This window comes from Cucumis sativus, chromosome 3 (assembly GCF_000004075.3).
Source record: "Cucumis sativus cultivar 9930 chromosome 3, Cucumber_9930_V3, whole genome shotgun sequence".
Classification (NCBI taxonomy): Eukaryota; Viridiplantae; Streptophyta; class Magnoliopsida; order Cucurbitales; family Cucurbitaceae; genus Cucumis; species Cucumis sativus.
The window spans coordinates 10,296,793-10,318,118 of record NC_026657.2 but is presented as its reverse complement, the minus strand read 5'-3'; the positions used below and the strand labels follow the sequence as shown (position 1 = coordinate 10,318,118).

The 21,326-nt window shown below is 33.7% G+C and overlaps 2 protein-coding genes and 1 long non-coding RNA gene across 4 annotated transcripts; all 3 read left to right on the top strand.

The window, feature by feature from the left end:
* The first annotated feature begins 1,409 nt into the window (after positions 1–1,409).
* Positions 1,410–5,951, top strand: LOC101203938 (probable E3 ubiquitin-protein ligase LUL4). Of its 2 annotated transcripts, XM_031882836.1 has the most exons (4): positions 1,410–2,108; positions 4,311–4,818; positions 5,174–5,320; positions 5,648–5,951. In XM_031882836.1, the coding sequence occupies exons 1-3, from the start codon at positions 1,534–1,536 to the stop codon at positions 5,285–5,287; spliced, it is 1,197 nt and encodes a 398-aa protein (XP_031738696.1). In that variant the 5' UTR covers positions 1,410–1,533; the 3' UTR covers positions 5,288–5,320; positions 5,648–5,951. The 2 variants fall into 2 exon arrangements, with proteins under 2 accessions (XP_031738696.1, XP_011650992.1); XM_011652690.2 differs by lacking the exon at positions 5,648–5,951 and having other exon boundaries at positions 1,411–2,108; positions 5,174–5,646.
* A 2,872-nt stretch (positions 5,952–8,823) lies between these two features.
* On the top strand, positions 8,824–11,462 carry LOC101203695 (heavy metal-associated isoprenylated plant protein 32). Its single transcript, XM_004134409.3, has 3 exons — positions 8,824–9,282; positions 9,405–9,480; positions 9,660–11,462. Exons 1-3 carry the CDS (start codon positions 9,253–9,255, stop codon positions 11,054–11,056), a joined length of 1,503 nt encoding a protein of 500 aa, XP_004134457.1. The 5' UTR covers positions 8,824–9,252; the 3' UTR covers positions 11,057–11,462.
* Positions 11,463–17,765: 6,303 nt separating this feature from the next.
* On the top strand, positions 17,766–20,896 carry LOC116402512. The gene is made up of 2 exons (XR_004214910.1): positions 17,766–18,372; positions 19,824–20,896. It is a non-coding gene; the product is annotated as an uncharacterized LOC116402512 (long non-coding RNA).
* The last annotated feature ends 430 nt before the right edge of the window (positions 20,897–21,326 follow it).

Sequence of the window (21,326 nt, the reverse complement as noted above, 5' to 3'; positions counted from 1 at the left end):
TATGAGTATTTAAAGAAATTAGGAAAATGAAATTTGTGTATGAGTAAAGTGCACATGACTAATGGTTGCTTGCAAGCAAGCTAAGTATATTAAGGTCAAAGAGAGTGGTTTGGCCAACAGTTCCATCTTCAATGAAAAGCACTAAAGAAAAGCAAAAGCTTTAATTTAGAAAAGTTTGAGTTTGTAGTTTCTTTTTGGGGTAAATTTTCCTACAAGTTACAAGAAATCAGGAGACTTAGCTTCAACAATTATATAAAAACAACTTTCACATAGGCTTTATTAAAAGTTCACAAGAAGTTCTCTAGTTGTTGATTAATAATAACAAAAGTTCTTTCATGACAAATTATCAATAAATGTTTCAAAAATAAGTTCTTACATGAGATTTTGTTTTGATTATTTGGGATGAGCAAAGTTAAGTCAAGGAATGAAACATGAGCTTGAGTTATGTTTTTTATGTAAGAATTAAGTAACACATTTAAGTACTTTTGAAGCACAAATGAATTTGGTGTAATCTGTTAAGGGTAAATCCACCGAGGTTCATGGACCAAAGGCCTTGGCTCAAGAAAGATCTCCTAATCATCCAATTAAAGTAAAGCAAACGTTGAGATCTAACTATCCAAAATGGAAAACTAAATACTACCGAGGAGTACAAACGTCGGGCCACATGTCTCTCCTCTCTCCTCCACTTCTTCCAACTAATTATATGGTTCTTCTAGACTACCAGAAGCTCTACACCCATTCAAAGAAGTACTAATTTAAATATGAAAAACATGTCGGATTATAACATCGAACCATCATGAGATCTTGTCTTGTAGTTTCCTTCTTCTTCAAGATGAATGAATAAAATGCATATGCTAGACTAGATTCTTGCATCAACATAACTATTATCAAATGCTACTACAAGTAATTGACAAATAACATAGTGTTTCTTACCGATACCGTATAAACATGCGAGTGAGCTAGTAAAGTTTAATTATAGTTATTTTTTCAATAGAAAGTTTAAGTAAATTGATTTGATCTTAGTCCTTTAACAATATATGAAAGATGATAAAACACTTAAATATACATAGAGGTCTAAATAGAAAAAAAAAAAAATAGTAACTCTATAAATTCAACTACTTACCTCCTTAAAATTGAAATTAAAGTGATGTGTTCATTTAAAAAAAGAAATATTTGTGATTGGAAAATATTGGTATAATTTTTAAAAAATTAGTAATAATCCACGTCATCTAAAATCCGATATAGTTGGAAATGGAAGTGTATGAGTGTATGAGGTTGGAACAACTGGAACGACATGTAGGATAGTGATATTGATTTTCCTACATGTCGGTAGAGAAGGACGCGTGGTTATCATCTCCAGCGTTCGAAAACGACACGTCGGAATCAAGTTAAACGTAGAACCGTCAAATACGAAGCAGATGTCAACGGCGAACGGCGACTGTTCTTCAACTTCACCCAAATTACTTCTCCCAATTTTTCAACAAAAAAGATCCCAAATTTTCATTTCTTCTCCTCCGATCTCTCATTCTTGAAATGGGTATTTCGTGGAGTAACAGAAGAAGAAACAACTACCTTCAAAACCCACCTCCACCTCCTCCTCCACCCTACCTTTCTTCTTCCTCTTTCTACTACCCCTCTGAACCCCAATCTCTTTCTCCTGCTCCACCTCCGCCGCCACCTCCGCCGCCGCTTCAGACTCATCAGTTTACTAATTCCCACCCTCCTCCACCGCACAGCCACCCTTACAGTTCAACTTCTCAGACACTACCTCTGCCACCGATTCCTCATCCTCCTCCCCCTGCCCCTGCTCCTCACTCCTATTACTTCTCTGGTGGGTACAATTCGTGTAATTATGGGAATTCTTCGATGGGGCGTTTCAATTTTTACCCTTATTATGCTAATCAGAGTAATGGATGGTCTCAAGTTCGGCCGCCCATGGGTCCACCGTTGCTTCCGCCACCGCCTTTGCCAATTGTGGAGCATCGGCAAGCGAAGAAGGTTAGAAATGATGTGAATGTACATAAAGATACTCTAAAGATTGAGGTGGACGAGCAGAACCCTGATCATCATTTGGTTTCTTTCGTTTTTGATGCGTTGTATGATGGAAGGTAACTTGAATTTTCTACTTGAATTTCACTTAATTGAGTTTTGGCTTGTAATTAGTGCTGTGTCGGGCTTGTGGTTGACACTAGAATGATTTAGAACTATTTTAAATGGTTCTTGATTTGAATTTCACTTGCTGCATTTGGGGGTAGGGGATCTTCTCTAAAACATTGAAGACGTTTCTTTTAGTTAGTCTAAACTAAGTGGGAAATCATGAGGCTTAGTAAAAAAATGCTCATTTAATCTCCTTATATGGTTGGTTGAAGTTCAGAATGCTTGTTTTTATTGGTTTGATGTTCATGACATACAATTTTGTAGATTGCTGGTGATCTTAGAATATTTAAAATTTTGTTTTAACGAGCACCAACCATCTAGGCTCATAATAAGTGGTAGGAAAAAGAAAACCAAATTATGCCTGTCACCATTAAGTAGAGTCTTATAAGCAGTTCGTCTTGATCATTGCCTTCTATTATCGTACCACACAGTTGCTTTCATGTGTTATGGAAGAAGAAGCTTGGACAATCTATTCAGTTAAGCAGTTGAGCACTGTCATAATTTCTAGTACTGTTAACTTTGATGTCAATTGAGAATGTTTAGTTTGGGACTACCGGTTAAGAAGTGTGGAGAAAATGGGGTGGAAGGCTTGATAAACGTATTCAACATTTGAGGTTGGGAACCGGAAAATTGTGATATTAGCTTGAATAGTTAGATCCTCCAACTTAAATGCCGTCAAATTTTGGTGTTCCATTATATTTCTTGCAAAAAAAGGAGTTAAATCAAGCTTCCTGTCTTAAACCCTTGATATTTCTTAAGTCTGAGCCTTGGGGTGGGCGAGGGTGCCCCCAGATTCGTGGGGTAGGTCCTTGATTTTTGGGTTATAAAAAATATCGGCAGATTACATATATTACATATATATGTAAAGGGAAAGATGACTTGATTAATATTAACCCGGCCTCACAATTAACAGCTTGAAGTGACATGAGGCAATGGGCAATTGTTGTTTAAAATACTTTCGAGGCTTATACCTTGAAGAAAGACTCCAACAGGATAATATTCTGAGGCTTAAAGTCTCTGACTCGTTTATATATGATTAAAAGGATAATATTCATTTGCTTCATTCTTCAAAAATATAAAAATTTGAGTTGTGATAATTTGTACTATTACTATTTTTGCTATTGTGACTTTAAAAGCATTGAAGATTAAATTTATAATATAAGTCAATTCTACTAAATATGATAATAGTGGGCTAAAGATAGTCTCTTAGAATTTATGTTTTACTGGCAATTGACAGGGGTGGGTTAATATATATAGAGATATGTTTAATACTTTTATATGACTATTATGTATTGGAATACTTGGTCATTCTAATTTAGAACTTGAAAAATATTTTTTTTTTTTTGTGAAATTTGAGGCTTATACCTAATACCGTCTCAAAAGTTGCACATTGCTTCTTTGAGAGGAACTGCCTGGAAGCTATCCTTAGCCTTTTAAAACCTTGATGAGCAATGCATGTAAAATATTTTTTTATTCATCATTATTTTGAAGGATGTTCTTGAGCATAATCAATTATCTATATTTCTTGGTATCAGAGGTGGGTAAAAAATGAAACTACCCAACTGTCTGTAACAAGATAAAGTTCTAAAATAATGGAAGGAAATCCATTAGTTACTAGTCTAGAGGAGCATTTAGGAAAAACAGTCTAGGAGGTAGCCACTGAAAGAATTAAACAGGCAAGGAAAGGCCTATGTGGTTGGTTCAGGTTTGACCCATAAATGAATTGAAATTGAGCTTCTCTTGCTCGGAGGTTTTTCTGTAGGTAAGATCACATTATCTAGCCTCCATTTTTAATGATGTGTTGGATAAGCATTATAATTTTTGTTTTCTGTTTCTTAAACATAAGATGATTGAACCATAAAGAAGAGATTTCAAGATTTCAAATATCTTTTCGAGGGAAAAAAAGTAGAAGGAAAAATTATCCTTATGAAACAAGCTTACTTTGGGAAATAGGATTAAAATCCAAAATAGTAACTGAGACTGGACTTTTATTTTTGTACTCCTAGTCCTAGGTTTGTAAGTTAGTTTAGATATTTCTTTACTTTGTGTTTTCAATTCCACTGTACCTTTCCTATCATCAGCTTCCTAATTGCTGCTTTGAAGATACCATTCTATTTCCTGTTTCTAATTCAATTTCGTTGCACGATGAACAGCATAACCATTCTATTTTTTGCCAAGGAAGAGCCCAATTGTAGGTTTGTTCCAGTATATCCCGATGCCTTCAAACCAGTAAAAATCCCATTTCAGAAGGGTCCTGCTCAGAAATTCTTTCAGCCCGTTGGAACTGGCTTTGACTTGGGATTTTTTGACTTGGATGACCTCTCAAAACCTTCACCTGCAGAAGACACGTTCCCTCTTGTTATATCAGCTGAGACTTGTTCACCATCTCAGTCCGATGACGAACGAATTGGTGAACCTCATCGAGATAATTCACACATGCAGATAACTCAAGCTGTTTTGGAGAAGAAAAATGGTGGTCCTTTCCAGGTTAGAGTGATTAGGCAACTACTGTGGATTGATGGAGTCAGATATGAGCTGCGTGAAATATTTGGCATAGGGAGTTCATCAGCAGAAGGTTTTGACGATAATGACACCGGGAAGGAGTGTGTGATTTGCATGACTGAACCCAAGGATACTGCTGTACTACCATGCCGACATTTGGTAAGACTCCATTTTGAGTGTTTGTTCATGGAAAGCATGCGATGAAATTCAAACTACTATAGTCTATCTTTTGCATTTAATTTCTTCAAACGCATGATGGAACTTACATAGGAAAACAACAGACACTTTTCTGGCTATATCTTTTATCTTCAATATTTCTTTTCTGGCTTATGGGTCGTATACGCCCTTTGCTTTCCAGCTAGCCCAAATTTGAGTTGAGACTCTTTGGATTTATTATTATTTTAAAAAGAAATTTAAAAAAACAAGCCTCATAACAAGACAGTAGACACATTTCCCTTCTTTTTTTAGTCACTTTTGTACTTAAATTTCCTTTCTTGTGTTCCTTTGTCCACAGTGCATGTGCAGTGAATGTGCCAAGGAACTGAGGCTTCAATCCAATAAATGTCCTATTTGCCGTCAACCAATTGAAGAACTAATAGAAATCAGGATAAACAATAGCGACCAATAAGAATTTCCTCTTCATCCTTTGTTGGATCGCCTGGTATGGCTGTTAAATTCTTTGGTTTTTGATGTGTCATAATCCCACATAATGCATTCTTTAGTATCTTTACACACACACATAGTTGTATATTTCTTTTTCTTCGTATACATAACACTAGTGTAGTAGTTACAACTGGATATTTCCATCTCATGTCTAACTATCAAATAATGTCATACCCGTCGTCTCAGATCTGGCTTTCTTCTGTAATGTATGATTTGAACACGTAGCATTTGTGGTTTTCGTATGTGGTGTGTCAATGTGCATGCGAGACACTGTGCACATATGTATTAAGTTTATGAAGATTGAATATACAAAGATTGGGTTCAGGTTCATACGTCTATTTTATAAGGACTGAACGAGGCAAGTTCAAGAATCTCAGCAAGCTTAATTAGAAAGGTAAGTTAACGATGATTAGGAAGACACTTTGATCACACAATGCACTAAATTGTTTTTTGTCCTTTTCTTTTGAATTGATATAATATGAGAGTTGTATGCAATGTTGACATTGTTGGTAACATGCTATCAATGACCTTTTTCATTTGCTTCACCATTTATGAACCTCTATTTATTGAGCATGTGGTGTTCATGTGATGAAGAAATGCAACTGGGTCATTGTGATAAGGCCTTGATATTTGTTTGCCCATTAAAGTTTTTACTTGAGGCTATTTCAAAAGTTAATGTACAACACCTACAAGTATAGACAAAAATAGGATGAATAGAAAGAGGTAATTTACTCAAAAAACAAAACTACCCTTTCATCCAAAATCATCTCTCTCTAAGCTAAGACTATGATTTAATCTTGAAGTTAGAAGAATTAGTTTACAGATGGGTGTTTTGAGAGTCAGAGTTAGGGTTTGTTTGCATATGAAGGGGGAAAAAAAAAAAAAAAAAAGAGGAGGAAAAGTTAGATGGGGTTTGATGTCAGTTTTAGGGTTTTGAGAAAGAGGCAATAATTTGGTTGGAATTGAAGAAAATGTGGTAAAAGAAAAGGTTGGTTGATATTTAGGGATGGAAATTTTATCCTTCTCTCTGTTGTTTTTTTTTTTTTGTAGGACCATGAAATTATTCTTTTCAGATCTTTTGTCTCCATATATTGAATTGTCTACGTTGATGGATAATCATAATTTCACCCCTCTTCCCATTTTCTGATATTACTTTTTACATATAAAAAAAAATTGATCATCATGAGTATTCTATCTATATATATATATATATTATAGCTTTATTTACAATCCAAGATTTATGATTATTTGAAAAATCAATGGCCATTCAATCCATAAATAAACTACCTACAAACTCTATGCATTAAACTGTGTTGGATTCAACTACAGAACTTCTTTTCCTCTTTTTTCCACTTTTGGTTTCTTACATGAGGGAAATCATTGAGACACTCGCTGTTTTTGTAATGGCGTATTTGGAAGTGATTTTAGATGTGGTGTTGTTTTTGTTTAGTTGTAAATCATTATAACGTTTGATGACTTTAATATAAATAGAAGTTTTGTGTAACGATTTTTAAAAGTGATTGTAGAATTATCCAGTGTTAACATTTGACAGATGAGATGAGAAGTTAAGAGAGTTGTAGACTTAGAAATAATACAGCAAAAGGTGGTGGTGTTGTGTTAAGAAAAAGTAAAATAACAATGATTATATAAAATGGGAGAGATGGTTTGGAGTTATTTCATGTTTGAAAGTAATGAATTTTGATGGCAGAAAACAATACTTTTTTGATAGTCATCTTTCAAAGTGTAAAGTGGTTCTTTAGATCAGAAGCTCCTCAATGTGACTTTTATAAGGTATGTGTCCTTAGAGAGAATGGTGCACTTCCTCAACTTTTATTTAATAAATTATTGGTCAACTTTGACCTTGGCCTTCCTCACAAATTACTTGCTCTCTACTTAACTATTATAACATAGTGTACTTTGAAGTCATTACTTAAAAGGCTAAAAGATGCTTTGGTTTGAGGCTTCTTTTTCCCCCTTGGACAGAGGTGAAGCACAAGCTTCATTCTTCTTCTTTCTTTCTTTCTTTCTTTCTTTCCTTTTTTTTTTAACAAAAGGCATTCATAGAATTTTACGTATGGTACTATTATTAGACACAATCATCATATTTATAAAAGTACCCCAAAAAAATCAAACCTATTAATTCTCACTTTCTTATAAAGATTTTCTACTTAAAGCGAAAAGATTCTATTTTTAATTGTTACGATTCCCTTACTTTGTATTAGAATATCACATATATTATGGTTTGGATTACAAACTCACATGTTTATGACCTTTTAACGTCCACATGGATTGTATGCAATACTAAACTTCCCTTGAGGAGGTATGATCAAGAGTCGTCGTAAGATTAATTAGCTTATTTGAGCTTGAAACGAGTCGAATTGAGACACATGCTACCATTGGACTTAATTTTCACTTTCAAGTTGGTACAAAAGTTGCTTATCGGACAATGGACAACGCTATAAATAGAGGGGACCATTTCATTGGAGAGTGACATAATATTATTCTACTCAGTTCGAAACCATTTCAGCATAAGCATTGACTTAAACATGGAAGCATGTTTTTAGCACTCACACCAGTAATACCTCTTTAGTGAGTGAGTTATACCCTTTAGCTTTTTGTGAGGGTTTTTTTTTTTTTGTTTCACCTTTTTAAATTGGTACATGGTTAAGTTGCTAAAGATCTTGTAAATCTCTTTGTAGTATTTGTTTCATTTGGAGGACCATCTTTTCTGCACCTCTCGTGATTTTCTAACTTAACCTGCGAACTTGTTTTCCACACCCTTTGAGATGGTCCTTTCGGATTAGGGACCCACACACACATTGACGAACTACAAGGTTTTATGGAACAACGTTGCCTTCATTGTGCTCATGAGGTGTAAACTTCATCTTGTTGAGCTATGGTACAACATCCTCATTCATAATATTTATGAAAATATACAAATAAAATCTCTCCACATTGTCATTGTGTTCTACTACACTAGATCACCAATGCCAAGACCCGTAGATGTAAACAACATACAGGAAGGGAACGGAACTCTGCTAGAATATGAATTCTATTTTGAAAACATGAATGAGAGGTTTAACTTTTCAAATTTGTTTGTCAAAGAACGTCATAAACTCAAAAGATATACATACGTTGTACAGGATTTGTTATAATAATTAGCACATGGAATAGAGAACAGGGAAAGACATCTATTTAGCTTTACCCATAAATCAGTCTTGTCGGGACCTCATCATTCACACAAAACGACATCGTTTCTTCCCTAGCCAGCGCATCAAGCCGAGCCTGACAAACCCAATTCTCAAGTCGGCTTGTCTCGGCTCGGCTCAAAATAATTAATTTTTTTAAAAAAATAAATTTGGGAGGGTTTTCGAAATCTCTGCAAAATGCAACCAATGGAGGGTTGGATTAAAATTAAATAGAGAAAGAAAAGGGGGATTTGTTCGAAAATAAAGAGTACTCTGTTTCTACGTTTTGGTGCAGCCAGCAGCGTTTTTCACTTTCTCCTCTGCCCCCATTTGCTTCGTTTTTGCTTTTGTTTTAACATATATTTTCTTTTTTTTTTTTGGGGGTTTCTCTTTCTTCTTTGTTTCACCCCTGAAAAAGAGGAACGAGTTGAACACAGAAACCCTTTTAACACAACCTATCCCTTCCCATCTCTCTGTTTCTCTCTCAACTTTGGTCTTCCTTTCTTTCTCTATTCTCAGATTCCTACTTTCTCTCTGGATTTGCTTCGTTGAGTTCCAACATAATCACTAACCAAAAAACAAACTACTACTAACAACCCATTACTCTCTCCTACTCTGTTTCATTTCCTAGATCTATTCTCCTCTCATCTCCTTTTTCTTTCCTTTTTTTTTCTTTTCTTTTTTTCCTTTCCTCTGTTTTTCTCTCTCTTTCTCACTCGTACTGTTTGTTTGACTTCAAGCTATGAGTAAAGAAGAGTTTTTGAAGATCCAGGTGCTTTGTTTACTCTACATACTTTGTGTTTTTCCCCCTTTTTTGTCTTTTTGTTCTGTTTTTCTAATGTTACTCTCTACTATTTGTTGATTTTTCTTTTCCTTTTTGGGTGTTGAATGCAGAAATGTGTTTTGAAGGTGAACATTCATTGTGATGGATGCAAGCACAAAGTGAAGAAAATCTTGCAGAAAATCGATGGTATTCTTTCTATTTTCTTTGTTTGAGTGTAATCCTTGTTTGTTCTGTTTTTTCGTTTCACCTGATTTTGACTGTTTTTACTTCTTTATAAAGTGTTTTGAGTGTGATGGGGTTTGCTTATTTTTAATTTCTGGGGTTTGTTTTGTTTTGGTTTTTCTTTTTCCTTTGTTGGTTTTTAGGGGTTTTTACAACCGAGATAGATGCAGAACAGGGGAAGGTCACAGTGACTGGAAATGTAGATGCCGCCGTACTCATCAAGAAGCTGGCCAAATCCGGCAAACATGCAGAGATTTGGGGTAGCCAACCGGCAAACAACAACAAAAATCAGCAAAACAACATAGCTAATCAGATGAAGAACATGCAAATTGACAATGCGAAAGGTGGCAACAACAAAGGCCAGAACCAGAAGGGCGGCGCTGCAGGCGGCGGCGGCGGTGGCGGGAATGGAAATAACTTACCTAAAGGAGGACATGTGCAAGGGTTGCAACCGTCACAGCTTCAGCAGCTACAAGCGATGAAAGGGTTTCAAGATCTGAAGCTTCCGCCTCAATTTAAAGGCTTGAAATTGCCCGTTAAAGATCAGAACCCGAATCTTCCTAAAGCTGGGAAGATCAATTTGCACGAGGATGATGATCTGAGCGATGAGGATGATCTTGATGATTATGACGATGAGGATTATGAGGATGATGACGAGTTTGATGATGATTTAGGTAATCTTCATCTCCCTCCGGCCAATAAACTGAAACCCTTCATGGGAAATGCCCAGATTCCGAAAATGGTGATGAATGGGAATCATCCGGCGGTGATAAACAATCCAGGCGCTGGTGGAAATGGCGGAGGTAACGGCAAGAAAGGCGGTGGAGCTGTACCGGTTCAGGTGAATAGCAACGCTAAGAATGGGAACAACGGTGGAGGTAAAGGGAATGGCGGTGGTGGTGGAGGTGGGGGCAACCAAAAACAGGGCAGCGGTGGAGTTGGAGGTGGAGGTGGAGGAAAAAGCAACGGTGGCGGCGGCGGCGGAGTTGGTGGTATGGGAAATAACAAAACTGTTCATGGCGGTGGGAATGGAAGCAATAACGGGATGAACGGCGGACAAAAGGCGGCCGGTGGGGCAAACGGAATGGGCCAAGACTTACAGAGTTTGGTCGGTGCTCATGGACTGGGAATGTCCAATTTGAGTCAAATGGGTCAATTAGGTCAAATGGGTGACCGAACGATGGGTCAAATGGGCAACCTTTCTGCAGTACAAGGCCTTCCTGCCGCACCCCCAGCACCAACCATGAACGGCAACGGCAACGGAGGTGGCGCCGGTAGGTTTTTGGCGGAAGGAATGACAGGGAACCCTTACCAACAGCACCCACAGCAGTACATGGCGCAAATGATGAACCAACAACAACACCACGCCCTCGGGCACCAACCAATGATGTACGCGCGGCCACCACCTGCCGTAAATTACGTACCCCCGCCGTATCCTTACCCATATCCACCACCGTACCACAACCCATATCCCCCAACGCAGCCAGAACCCTACACATATTTTAGCGACGAGAACCCTTCAAGTTGTAACATCATGTGAAACCACCATATCTCGCCGCCCTACGGCGGTTATGCTGCCGGAAATTCAGATCAGAATCTCCATTATACTCTTCTTCTACTAAGCTACTTGGGAATGGTTATCTCTTCTTAATTTAGCCTTTCTCTATCATATTTCACCCTCTTGATTTTGCTTGTTTTTTCTTTTTCCTTTTTTTTGGAATTTGAAGCTGAATTAGAGTCTTTAATCATATCACTAAGACAAAAAGAAGAGTAATTATAGATAATTATTAAATTAAGGAAGTATGAAAAAAATGGTAGTGAGCTTTGCTTCTTTCTTTTTTTTTTTTTTTCCTTTGGACTCCATGTTTATAAGTGTTTATATGTTATATAAACAACAATAAAAGAAAATTGAGATGGGGATTGTAAATTCCCATTTCTTTGCTCTATCTTTCCCTTCTTTTTCTTTTTGCTATTTATTTATCAATTTTAAACTCATTTTACTGCTTATTAGTTCTTTAATTAAAAGGAAAATAAAAAATAAAAAAGTTGAGTGGGCTATTTTTAAAATTTATTATTATGTCAATAATTAATCTCTAGAACTAGTGGTTAATGAAAAATTTTAAATTAGGTCTATAGGGAACAGGTAGATATTTAGAGTTGTTGAAAAGAAATTTGGAGTTAGATTCGTAGTTTCATACTCCAAGGTCTATTTCTTGATTTTCGATAACTTTTATTTTATTACAACAATTCAGCTCTGTATTGGAAATAGTAGAAGAATATATAATTGTTTTCATTTTTTATTTCAGTTGGTGAACTAATTAACATCATATTTTATTTATTTATTTACATTTTAAGAAAAATCAAAACTTACCAATTAAATTTTTGCATCTAAAAAGTCTAATGTTGAACATCAATTAATACTATCATTGGATCGGTAATCATTTATTTGAGTTTTTGTTTGCTGTTTTTATAAATTTATAAAACTTGGTTTTGTTTTGTAAACTATTGGGAAATTACAATTCTTGAGGTATGAAGTTTACTCCATCATATTTTCATCAACACTTTTACCAAATATTTATCTAATATTGTACTCTATTTCCATTTTTACTTTTTACTTTTCATTATTTCACTTGATGCACATCAAATTGATTGTAAAGTTTTGCAACTATGCTCACCGATTAACACCATCAAACTATGTCTTCTACGATGTATTAATAGAAATATGTATATATATATACATATATAAAGCAAACCAATTTCTAAAGTTATTGATAAACTACTCGCCATTAATTTAAAATTACATTAATTGAGAGTGTATTTAATTTAAATAATTCCACTATTTTCACTTAATTTGTAATTGAAGAGTTATACTCTTTAACAAAGACATCCAATATAACTTTTTCATTACTAAAGTTTAAGCATCTCTCTTCACTACAATGTTGCGTTTAATTTTTAAAAAATAAAATTTTAAAAACATATTATAGTGCACACGTGATAAATAAAAAAAACTTTAGTTTAGCGACAAAAGATAGGGTCTTCCATTCCATAGGTGGTAGGTTTGATCTTTCATCTTCGTAATTGCTGTATTTGAAGAAAATGTACGCAATTCATTTTTAAAAACTAACACTACAAGAAAAAGTACATCTTCCGATGCATCACCACGTCGGAATATGGTCCCAATACGTTGCAAAAGGGTCTCTCGACGCATGAAGATTCCTTGGAATGCATGTCGGGAGAACTGCATTGACGAGCAGGCGTCGGAAGAAGTTTACTCCAAACATCGGAATGAAGAACGTTGGGAGTAAGGTTCATCCAACATTTTGAGTGTAACGCCGGAAGAGTAAATTCGCTGACACACACATTATGACATTAGTAGATATGCTATTTTCTGATGTCCTTTATTCTGATGTTAGAAAATACTTCGAAATATCTCTATTTTCTAATCGTGTAAGTTTACTTACTCGAAATAATCAAACTTCTAAGAATTTATTATAGTTTAAAGTTTGGTACTTGTCGTATATATACAATAGAGTAAACATATAATTTAGTCCTTTTTAAAAAAGATGAATCAAAATTTGTTGGTAAAGTAATAATTGAAAGAGACAATGGAGGTTTTCTTTGACGTATTTTTGGACTTAGTTCGTAATAATTAATTATGGGAAGAAAGGTACAAATTTATTACAAAATTTAAATAAATTTATTATGATTCAATTGATAACTTTGACATTAGATTTAGCCTATCTTAATCCACATTAAACTTTTGCTTTCAATCCTTGAGATGAAAAAGAAAATCCAACTGTCTTTGGAAAAGAAAAATAAAGTTCAGTGTTTGGATTTAGAACAATATTTAAATATTGTTGATGATAAAATTTGGTTGAAATGAAATTTGACTTCAATTACCACACAACCTTTAATTCTTAAGCCAACATTTAGTAAAAAAAAAAAACCAAAATAAGTTAAAAGAGTGGAGAGAAGACATACGTCCTTAGGGTATGATGTAGCCTTTTAAATTAATTTTAAAATGGTATTAGAGTTTTCGAATTTAAAAGATTCAGAAAAAAGCCAAGTCATAACGATAATGAAGATTAGAATTACAACCCACGAAAAAGTAGGCTTTTTCACTCAGTTACCTTCTTCCACTAGTTTCATTTGCTCTATTGGCTTGTTTTCTTTTTTGTTTTTTTCTTGTACCTTTTGAATTATAGTGTGACAACAATCTATTATTTTCCAATGTTATGATATTATTAAAATGTTTACCATTATATGTTAAGAGAAATTAGATTTAATTTGTATGATTGAAATGAAACAAATATAATGGTAGTAAGATGTGAATGGAAATGAAAGAGGAGAGGGATAGAAGAGAAGATTGATTTTAGGAATCAAAAGGATATATTGTCTTTGTATTACGAAATCCCCACATGAAGAATCTCTATCAATTTTAAGAACAAAAACAAAAACAAAACCTCTTTATGCACGCACATGTTTGGTAACATGGATAGTGGGAAATAGCAGTCCCGGATAAGTAATATATACACCTTCCCTTTCTTTGAAAAGAAAAAAAGAAAAAAGAGAGGAAGAGATTAAGGGTGAGGATGGGTTCCCACCAACGGGAGTGATGGATATGTCACATGATCATCATCATCAAGTCTCAAGTAGGCCCCCCAGGCCCACATCTCTTTTTTTATTATTATTATAATTTTAATTAAAAAATAAAACATTGTCTGTTTTTCTTTTTTCTTCTCAATACCCTGATTGAAGTGGGACCCTCCTACTTTTCTTTACTCTAAAAGTACTTTTTTTTTATATATATATAATTTTCTTCTCAATTCCCTATGAGTGGGTGCACCTTATCATTCCCTTCACGCACACCCACCTGATCTCACCCCATCCTATCCTAAATTTATTTCTATTTCCTTTTTATCTTTTCTTTTCTACCTTCTTCTATCTAATTATTTCCAAAACATTATCTAACCTTTTCCTACACTAACTATTTAACTTCTACTCAAAAAATAATGTATCTAACTTTCCAATTTTAATTCTTACTATTTTATCTTATACAATATTTTCATCATAACCTTTAATCTCTATCATTTCATCAAATATCTTTACACAAATTCAATTTCAAACCCTCAATAATCGATCTCGAACAAACAAGAAAAAAATGTTCTAAGCTAATATTCTTGACTTCGACTAAAGGACGAGCTAGTCATATTCAATGTGTTTTTCAAACCATTTAGACTTTTGTAAGAGAAGAAAGATCCAATTAATTAATTATGAACTGCATCCATCGTTATTCTAATTTGATTCTATCTCAACATTTAAACCAAGGTTTAAAAAGATAAATTGACAAAATTATGTCAATATTAAGGATTATATTAGGAAAATTTTGAAAGCAACACATAAAAATAAAAAAAATATTTAAGTTTTAAACCAAGTCAATTTATTATTTATCCTCAATTAAAATCAACCACGTTTTGTCGTTTATTTGGTGTTTTATAAAGTTTTCTAAATATATTTTAAAATACAATTCATAGCTGATCTTAATTCTAAATCCACGAAAATGTTAGAGAGAAAAATTTAGTACTAAGACTTGTACTAGTTTAGTTATATATATTTTTTTCTTTGATATACGTATTTATTGAGTTTGATATATACATTATAAATAAGAAGAATGTTTTATACGACTAACCATCATAATTAAACATTATAACTTTTTAGAAAAATATCTATCAACATTATTTCGTTAATACTTTTATCAAAATCTCTAAAGACAATAACAATGAAAATGTTCAAAAGATTAGTAAAAACTATATTTTGAAGGTTTTAATTAGTCTCATGAGTAGTTCCCACGTCGTTTAACGTTTTTTTCTTTAATAAAAAAAGAGAGTTGTACATCAAAAATATAAATACAACGTAAGTAAATAAGACAAAGATAAAGAAAATGTGAGGCTCACTCATGTGTAGTGGAACTAAAATGGAAGATTTGCATACTTATATACATGTTAGGCATTGAGGTAGGGATGGTAAAAATGTAAGTAGGGTCTAAGTCCTTTCATGAATTTCACTTGAAGCAAATGGAAGAATCGATATTTTTGAAATGGGGTCGAGGAAGGTTATTTGTAGAGGTAGGTTGAATTCTGTATGTCGGGTTCAAATTGTCTTACATTGACGGTTAATAATAGATGTTTTAAGAGTAAAGATAATAAGGAGATTTGTTTGAAAATTGAAAATATTGAAAACAGTTTGTTTTTTTTCGTTTCAGTAAATGAAAAGAAAGTCGGAAATGAGACAAAGGGACAAAAGATGAAAGAATCTCTGCAGAGTCAACATGGAGATGACATCTCCCCAATTATGTCCACTTTTGTTGCCATCTCTAACTACAAACCAAAAGGCAGTGTTGTGTTTCAATTTCATGTGAGATTAGTGACAAAGTCAAAAGTTAAAAAATGCTCTATCTAACACTTGAAAAAAAGAAAAAGAAAAGGGAAATAGTAAGTTTTTGTATGTAAATTAGAAAAGATTTTGGTTAGAGGATTGGTGGTTGGGCGCATACATAACACATAGGCAGAGATTGCATTTAATGTTGTGGCAGGCACATATGTGTTTGGCAGCGAGAATACAGTAAGAGACACCTTGGATAAATCCATGCTATTCATACATATATTATTACATTTGGGTAATAAAATTATTTGAACCACACTCTCCAACTCATCACTTGCATTCTGAACTAAATTATTTCTTTCTTACAAAAACAATTGAAATTACAAATAAATAATAAAAAGAAGAGCATTGGTTTGGTAGAAGTGAGAGGGAGGAATAAATGATAATACTGATATAATTTGATGAGGGAGGGGGAGAGGGAGAAGGGCAATAATTGTGTGCGTGTACACACACGCAATCTTCCAGTACTACATATATATATATATATATATATAGATCTCACTCACTCGCACTCGCTCGGTGGGTTGTTTGGATTAGATTACTCATCTCGGTGTCACCAACACCACCAGCTTTTCACGTGACACCGCACCACCGTTCCCATAATTCCCATAATTCCCATTTCTTTTTTCACAATTTCATCTTCTTTTTTTAATTTCTTATTTTATTTTCATTATTTCTTCCTTCAAAAACAAAATCAGAATTTGATAACTAAATAAATTAGTAGTTCGGACAAATTGTTAGAAATTAATTTCAATTTAAAAACAAAAAGTCAATTGTTATCGTGGGAGAACTAAGATTTTAATTTATTTAAAGAATTATATATCAAAACATATCACAAAATTTAAAATTTAAAAATTTGTTAGATACAAAATCTTCAAGATAAAAGTTGTTTAGTTTAAAAAGTAAGTAGATACAAACTTTAAAGTGTAATGATTAATGTTAAGTAAACCTTTTTTTATATTTACAAGTGGAATTTCATTTTAAAATGTGTGGGGTATATTTATATATGTTTAATTGTATATTTAACGATCTAATAATAAATTTATATGTTTGTAATTGACGTTGTCATTTTCATTCATTCCAACAAATCTTCAACACATAACAAACGCGTCTATACTAGTCTAAGTTCCACAACTGAAGTCAGAGTTCTTTTGAGCATGTTGCATGTAGCATCGTATTTTAGACTTTGAAAGACTTATATGTTAGTGTGTTGAGTGCTTGCTTGACGAAAAATTTGGTGGGCTTACATTTTCCACTCGTATGCCGTTAATCTCAAGACAAATCTTTGACTTTTAAAGTAATGCATGGAGACTCTATTTGAATGGGAGTAAGCTTGTAATTGACACTGTTAATAAATTGAAACCTTAATATTAAAACAATAAAAAGAAATAATTTGTTTTTTTGTGAATGCTTTAATAGGTCATCATATGTTGAAGGAGATTAAAAAAGAAGAATTAAAATATTTGGATCTAAAGCATGGATTGTGTTGAAGTTTTAATGTGGAATGTTGGTAGGAAAGATGATTAAGATGACATAATGTGTTGAGATGAAAATAGAGAATTTGAAAAAAGATTAGATACGTAGTATTGGAAAAAGATTAAACAAGATTTATGGAAGACGTACAAAACAATAGTCAAAGTCGATCTTCGTCCTGACCAAGATTCCATCCAGAAAGCCAAAAAAACAGATGGTTTGTCTGTGGCATTTAAAGATTTCTTTTTTCTTTTTGGTAATTGGTCAAAAAAGTGTAATTTGTAAAGGATGGGAAAAAAAAATTGAGTACTTTTTATGACCATTACCCTAAAAGAGATGGGAAGAGAAGAAATGGTTTTATAAGATTACTAAACTTGTTTTTCTCCTTTTTTCAAAGGTTATTTGTTTAGTTGTAATGTGTTGATGAGCACAATGAACAGTACAAACATATAATTTCATCAAACACATTGAATCTTACATTTGATTTGATATTTTACGAATTTCTATTATGGGCAGTCCCAAAGGAAAGAAAAGGAACAAAGTTCATATATTTCTGCAGCCGAGTACTTGGAAGAGACTTTTCATTCAACTTCAAAGAACAACAATACATTCACAGAAAGAAGTGGATTCGATATTTACAAATTAGAATTTCTTAGATTTATGGATTGGAACAACCCCATTGAAAGTGATGCTTTTTCGACACCTGTTGCTTGAATTCCGGGTTTAATCACTTCCATTACCCAAAAGAATATTTCTCTTCTCCAGTCAAACGCAGCTTTTCCCAGATTTGACGCTTAGTGTTCGTCTTCTTCTACATTCCCTTCCCTTCACTTCCATCCAAAAAATCCCACAACAACAACAACCAAGTGGGTGTCGCAATTACACCCCTATTCTAACCTCTCTCGTTCGCCCGGCCATTTCAACTTGGAATGCTTTAAAGTGGTGAGTCAGTCAAACTCAAACCCTTCTTCATTTATTTCTACTCTGTTTATGCTAATTTTATATATGGGTTAATTTATGATTCCTGCTCTTAACTAGTTTCATAAAATGTCTCTGTGAAATCTGTTGTGTGGTTCTTGATCTGGGGGGGGTTCTGTTTTTAATGTGTGGTTTTGTTGTTGTCCTGTATGTGTTTGATGAAATGCCTGAATGAGGTATTGTTTAAGAACTTTTATGAATATACTGACAGAAACTAGCTCTCACTTGCACCAAAGTGTAAAGTAATCAATTGGAATGGTAAAACTGCTTGAATTAGTACACATACTTTGAGCTGAGCAGAAAAAAAGAATTGTGCAGCCTTATGATTTCAGGAGGGGAACAGATTGGACTTGTGCTACAGAATGATTACTTTGAGTTGTCACTATTCATTAAAGTTTTGATTAAGTTGAAAGAAAATTATTAATTTTGAGACAAAAGCTGATGATTATAGGCCGTTTCAATTTGTGTTTTTTTAAAAGACTTTTTCAGTAATCTTCACGTGCCTCTAGCTTTTGAGAAGAGAGAGGCCATGCCTTAAATGATTATGATTAGTGATTTAAATAAAGAAATGAATGACCCCCCCCTTAATACTAATTCCCTTGATTTGGGCAAAGAATGATCATCTCACCTCACCACTTTGACCAAAACCCATCTCTCTCCAACCGAAAAAGCACTCTGCTTTTGGTTATTTACTTTATACCCTTCCACCCTCAGACTTGACAGAGGCAGAAGTTTTTCTTTTTCACATGTATTTAAATGGTCAAATTCTTTGGTTTTACTCCACCCCAAGTCATAATAAGTTTCAAAAAGTTAATCCCCTTCCATCCGTGTCTTTTAATGAACATAATCACAATTTTCTCCAAGTATAGGACGATTATAAGCTCACAGACTTAAGCAGCACTCTAAGTAAAAGTGCTACTCCCTCTCAACCACACTCAATATGCACCATTTTTAATAATTGTTTTACAGATCAGATTAAGCTATTTTTGTACCAAATATAAAAATAAAGTATTGTTAGGAAAGAATATCATATGCATTGTCTGTTAGGAATGAGACATCAGATTATATTTTAGAGTCCCAAAGCTCAATAATGTATGGTTTTGGTAGAAAAAAAACACTTCAGTCAATGTGGAGCCAGTTTAGAGCATAAGCACACTACACAGTGCTTGGAATCTCAGTGGCAGAGAAATTTTAGGGTTCAATTTATTGCCCCCAACAACTTGCGCAATTCCAGTACAAAATGCCAACTGAAAACCCTCTCTCCATTTTTTTTCTCTATGTACAATGAAGTTTGAAAGTGGAATTTAATTGAGTGTTTCTGGTAGAGGCAAAGTTGGTGTGTGACATTGAATTAGAAAATAGCCAAAAAGAAGTATGCTTATAGGTTTATTTATTTGATTTTAATTGCCTTGTAGCCATTATTACTCAACTTAGGGGCGCCCATGGAGCATGACCCAGAACCCATCCTCAACCGTTCCCTTTTTTTAAGCACTCCCTACTAAACTTTTGGTTCTCAAGTTATTAAACCCTTTTTTTTTTTTTTTTTTGTATTTTGTGCTTTTGTGTTTTAAACCACATGGACAAATAAGTTTTAGAAACTCCTATTTTGGGTAGTGGAATTTGTGAATTTTAAAAGCTAGCTAATTGACAGGGATAATTCGTCGAGGAAGTACCGACAATGTAACAAGCAATTTCTACTGCTAGATGCGTGTGTGACATACTCACGTAGTGTTGACTTCTTTGAATAATTCTTTCGATAGATCGAAGAGAATTTTTTTTAGCACATATCACTTTCGTTCAACATTTAACTACTATTAAATGATATATTACTTTATTACACGAGTTTCACACAATTGTTAAGTGTTTCTTTCATATAGGATAAGCAATCTAAAGAAAACATCATTTAATGAGCTCAACTATATAACTACGCTTTAATAATCACTGGGTGTAGATTTAGAAATCTAGATATTCTCTAAATAATCAATAACTACAATTTCGTTATTTGTATAGTTTTTCTCTAGAAAACTGTCAACTACGTTGTGTGGCTTCCTCGAATAATTTCTCCACTTGAAAAGCTTGCCTACGAAGTATGAGTTGATATAGTCAACTAAGCTAAGGAATTTATATGGTCTAGATTAAGTAGACCTAATATACCATGTGTAAGGTCTGACTTATTGAATCATAGACTATAAAATACAATCTATGTGTATAAGTTAACTATGCCAAAATGGATTAGGTTTCCTACAATAATCTAAAGGGGCATCACCGAAACCAGCAAACAGGCACAAGCCACAACACCCATGTTTGGTACAAGTGATAAACATTGATTTATTCATATTATATTTGTTGTTTTTATTGTATTAAATATGTTAATGAATATCATATAATAACCCATTTCTCACATTTGACCAACACCTACCCACCTATATGGTTTTGGTTGCATTTTTGTAGCAATGTAATTTAATAATTGAATTGTGGCAGATGCATATCCCATTGGTCTTCCTAGCTTAAAGATCCTCTATATTGTAAATGGCCTCATATAATAGTGACAAATAAATAATCGCTAATGTTAGAAAAATTAAGTCACATTATAGCAGCTACAAATTTCTTGAATGGTCCAAATTTTACATAAAGAAGCTATATCCTATGATTCCCTGACCTTTTTTATTATTCCTTTTGATTCATTCTAGTTGACTGCAGATTTTAGAATGTTAGATTATAGTACTTAAACACCCTAACCTTTTCTGCTATAAAGTATTAAATGTTTTTTGGAACTTAATCACTACACAGATGCTTATATAGTCGTTGGTATATATACTAAAATAAACAATAGGATGGCAAAAAGGATTTAAGATTTTTTAGATCAAGACAGTATAATAAAAGTGATGACGATACACAAAAGATAACATACAGTATGT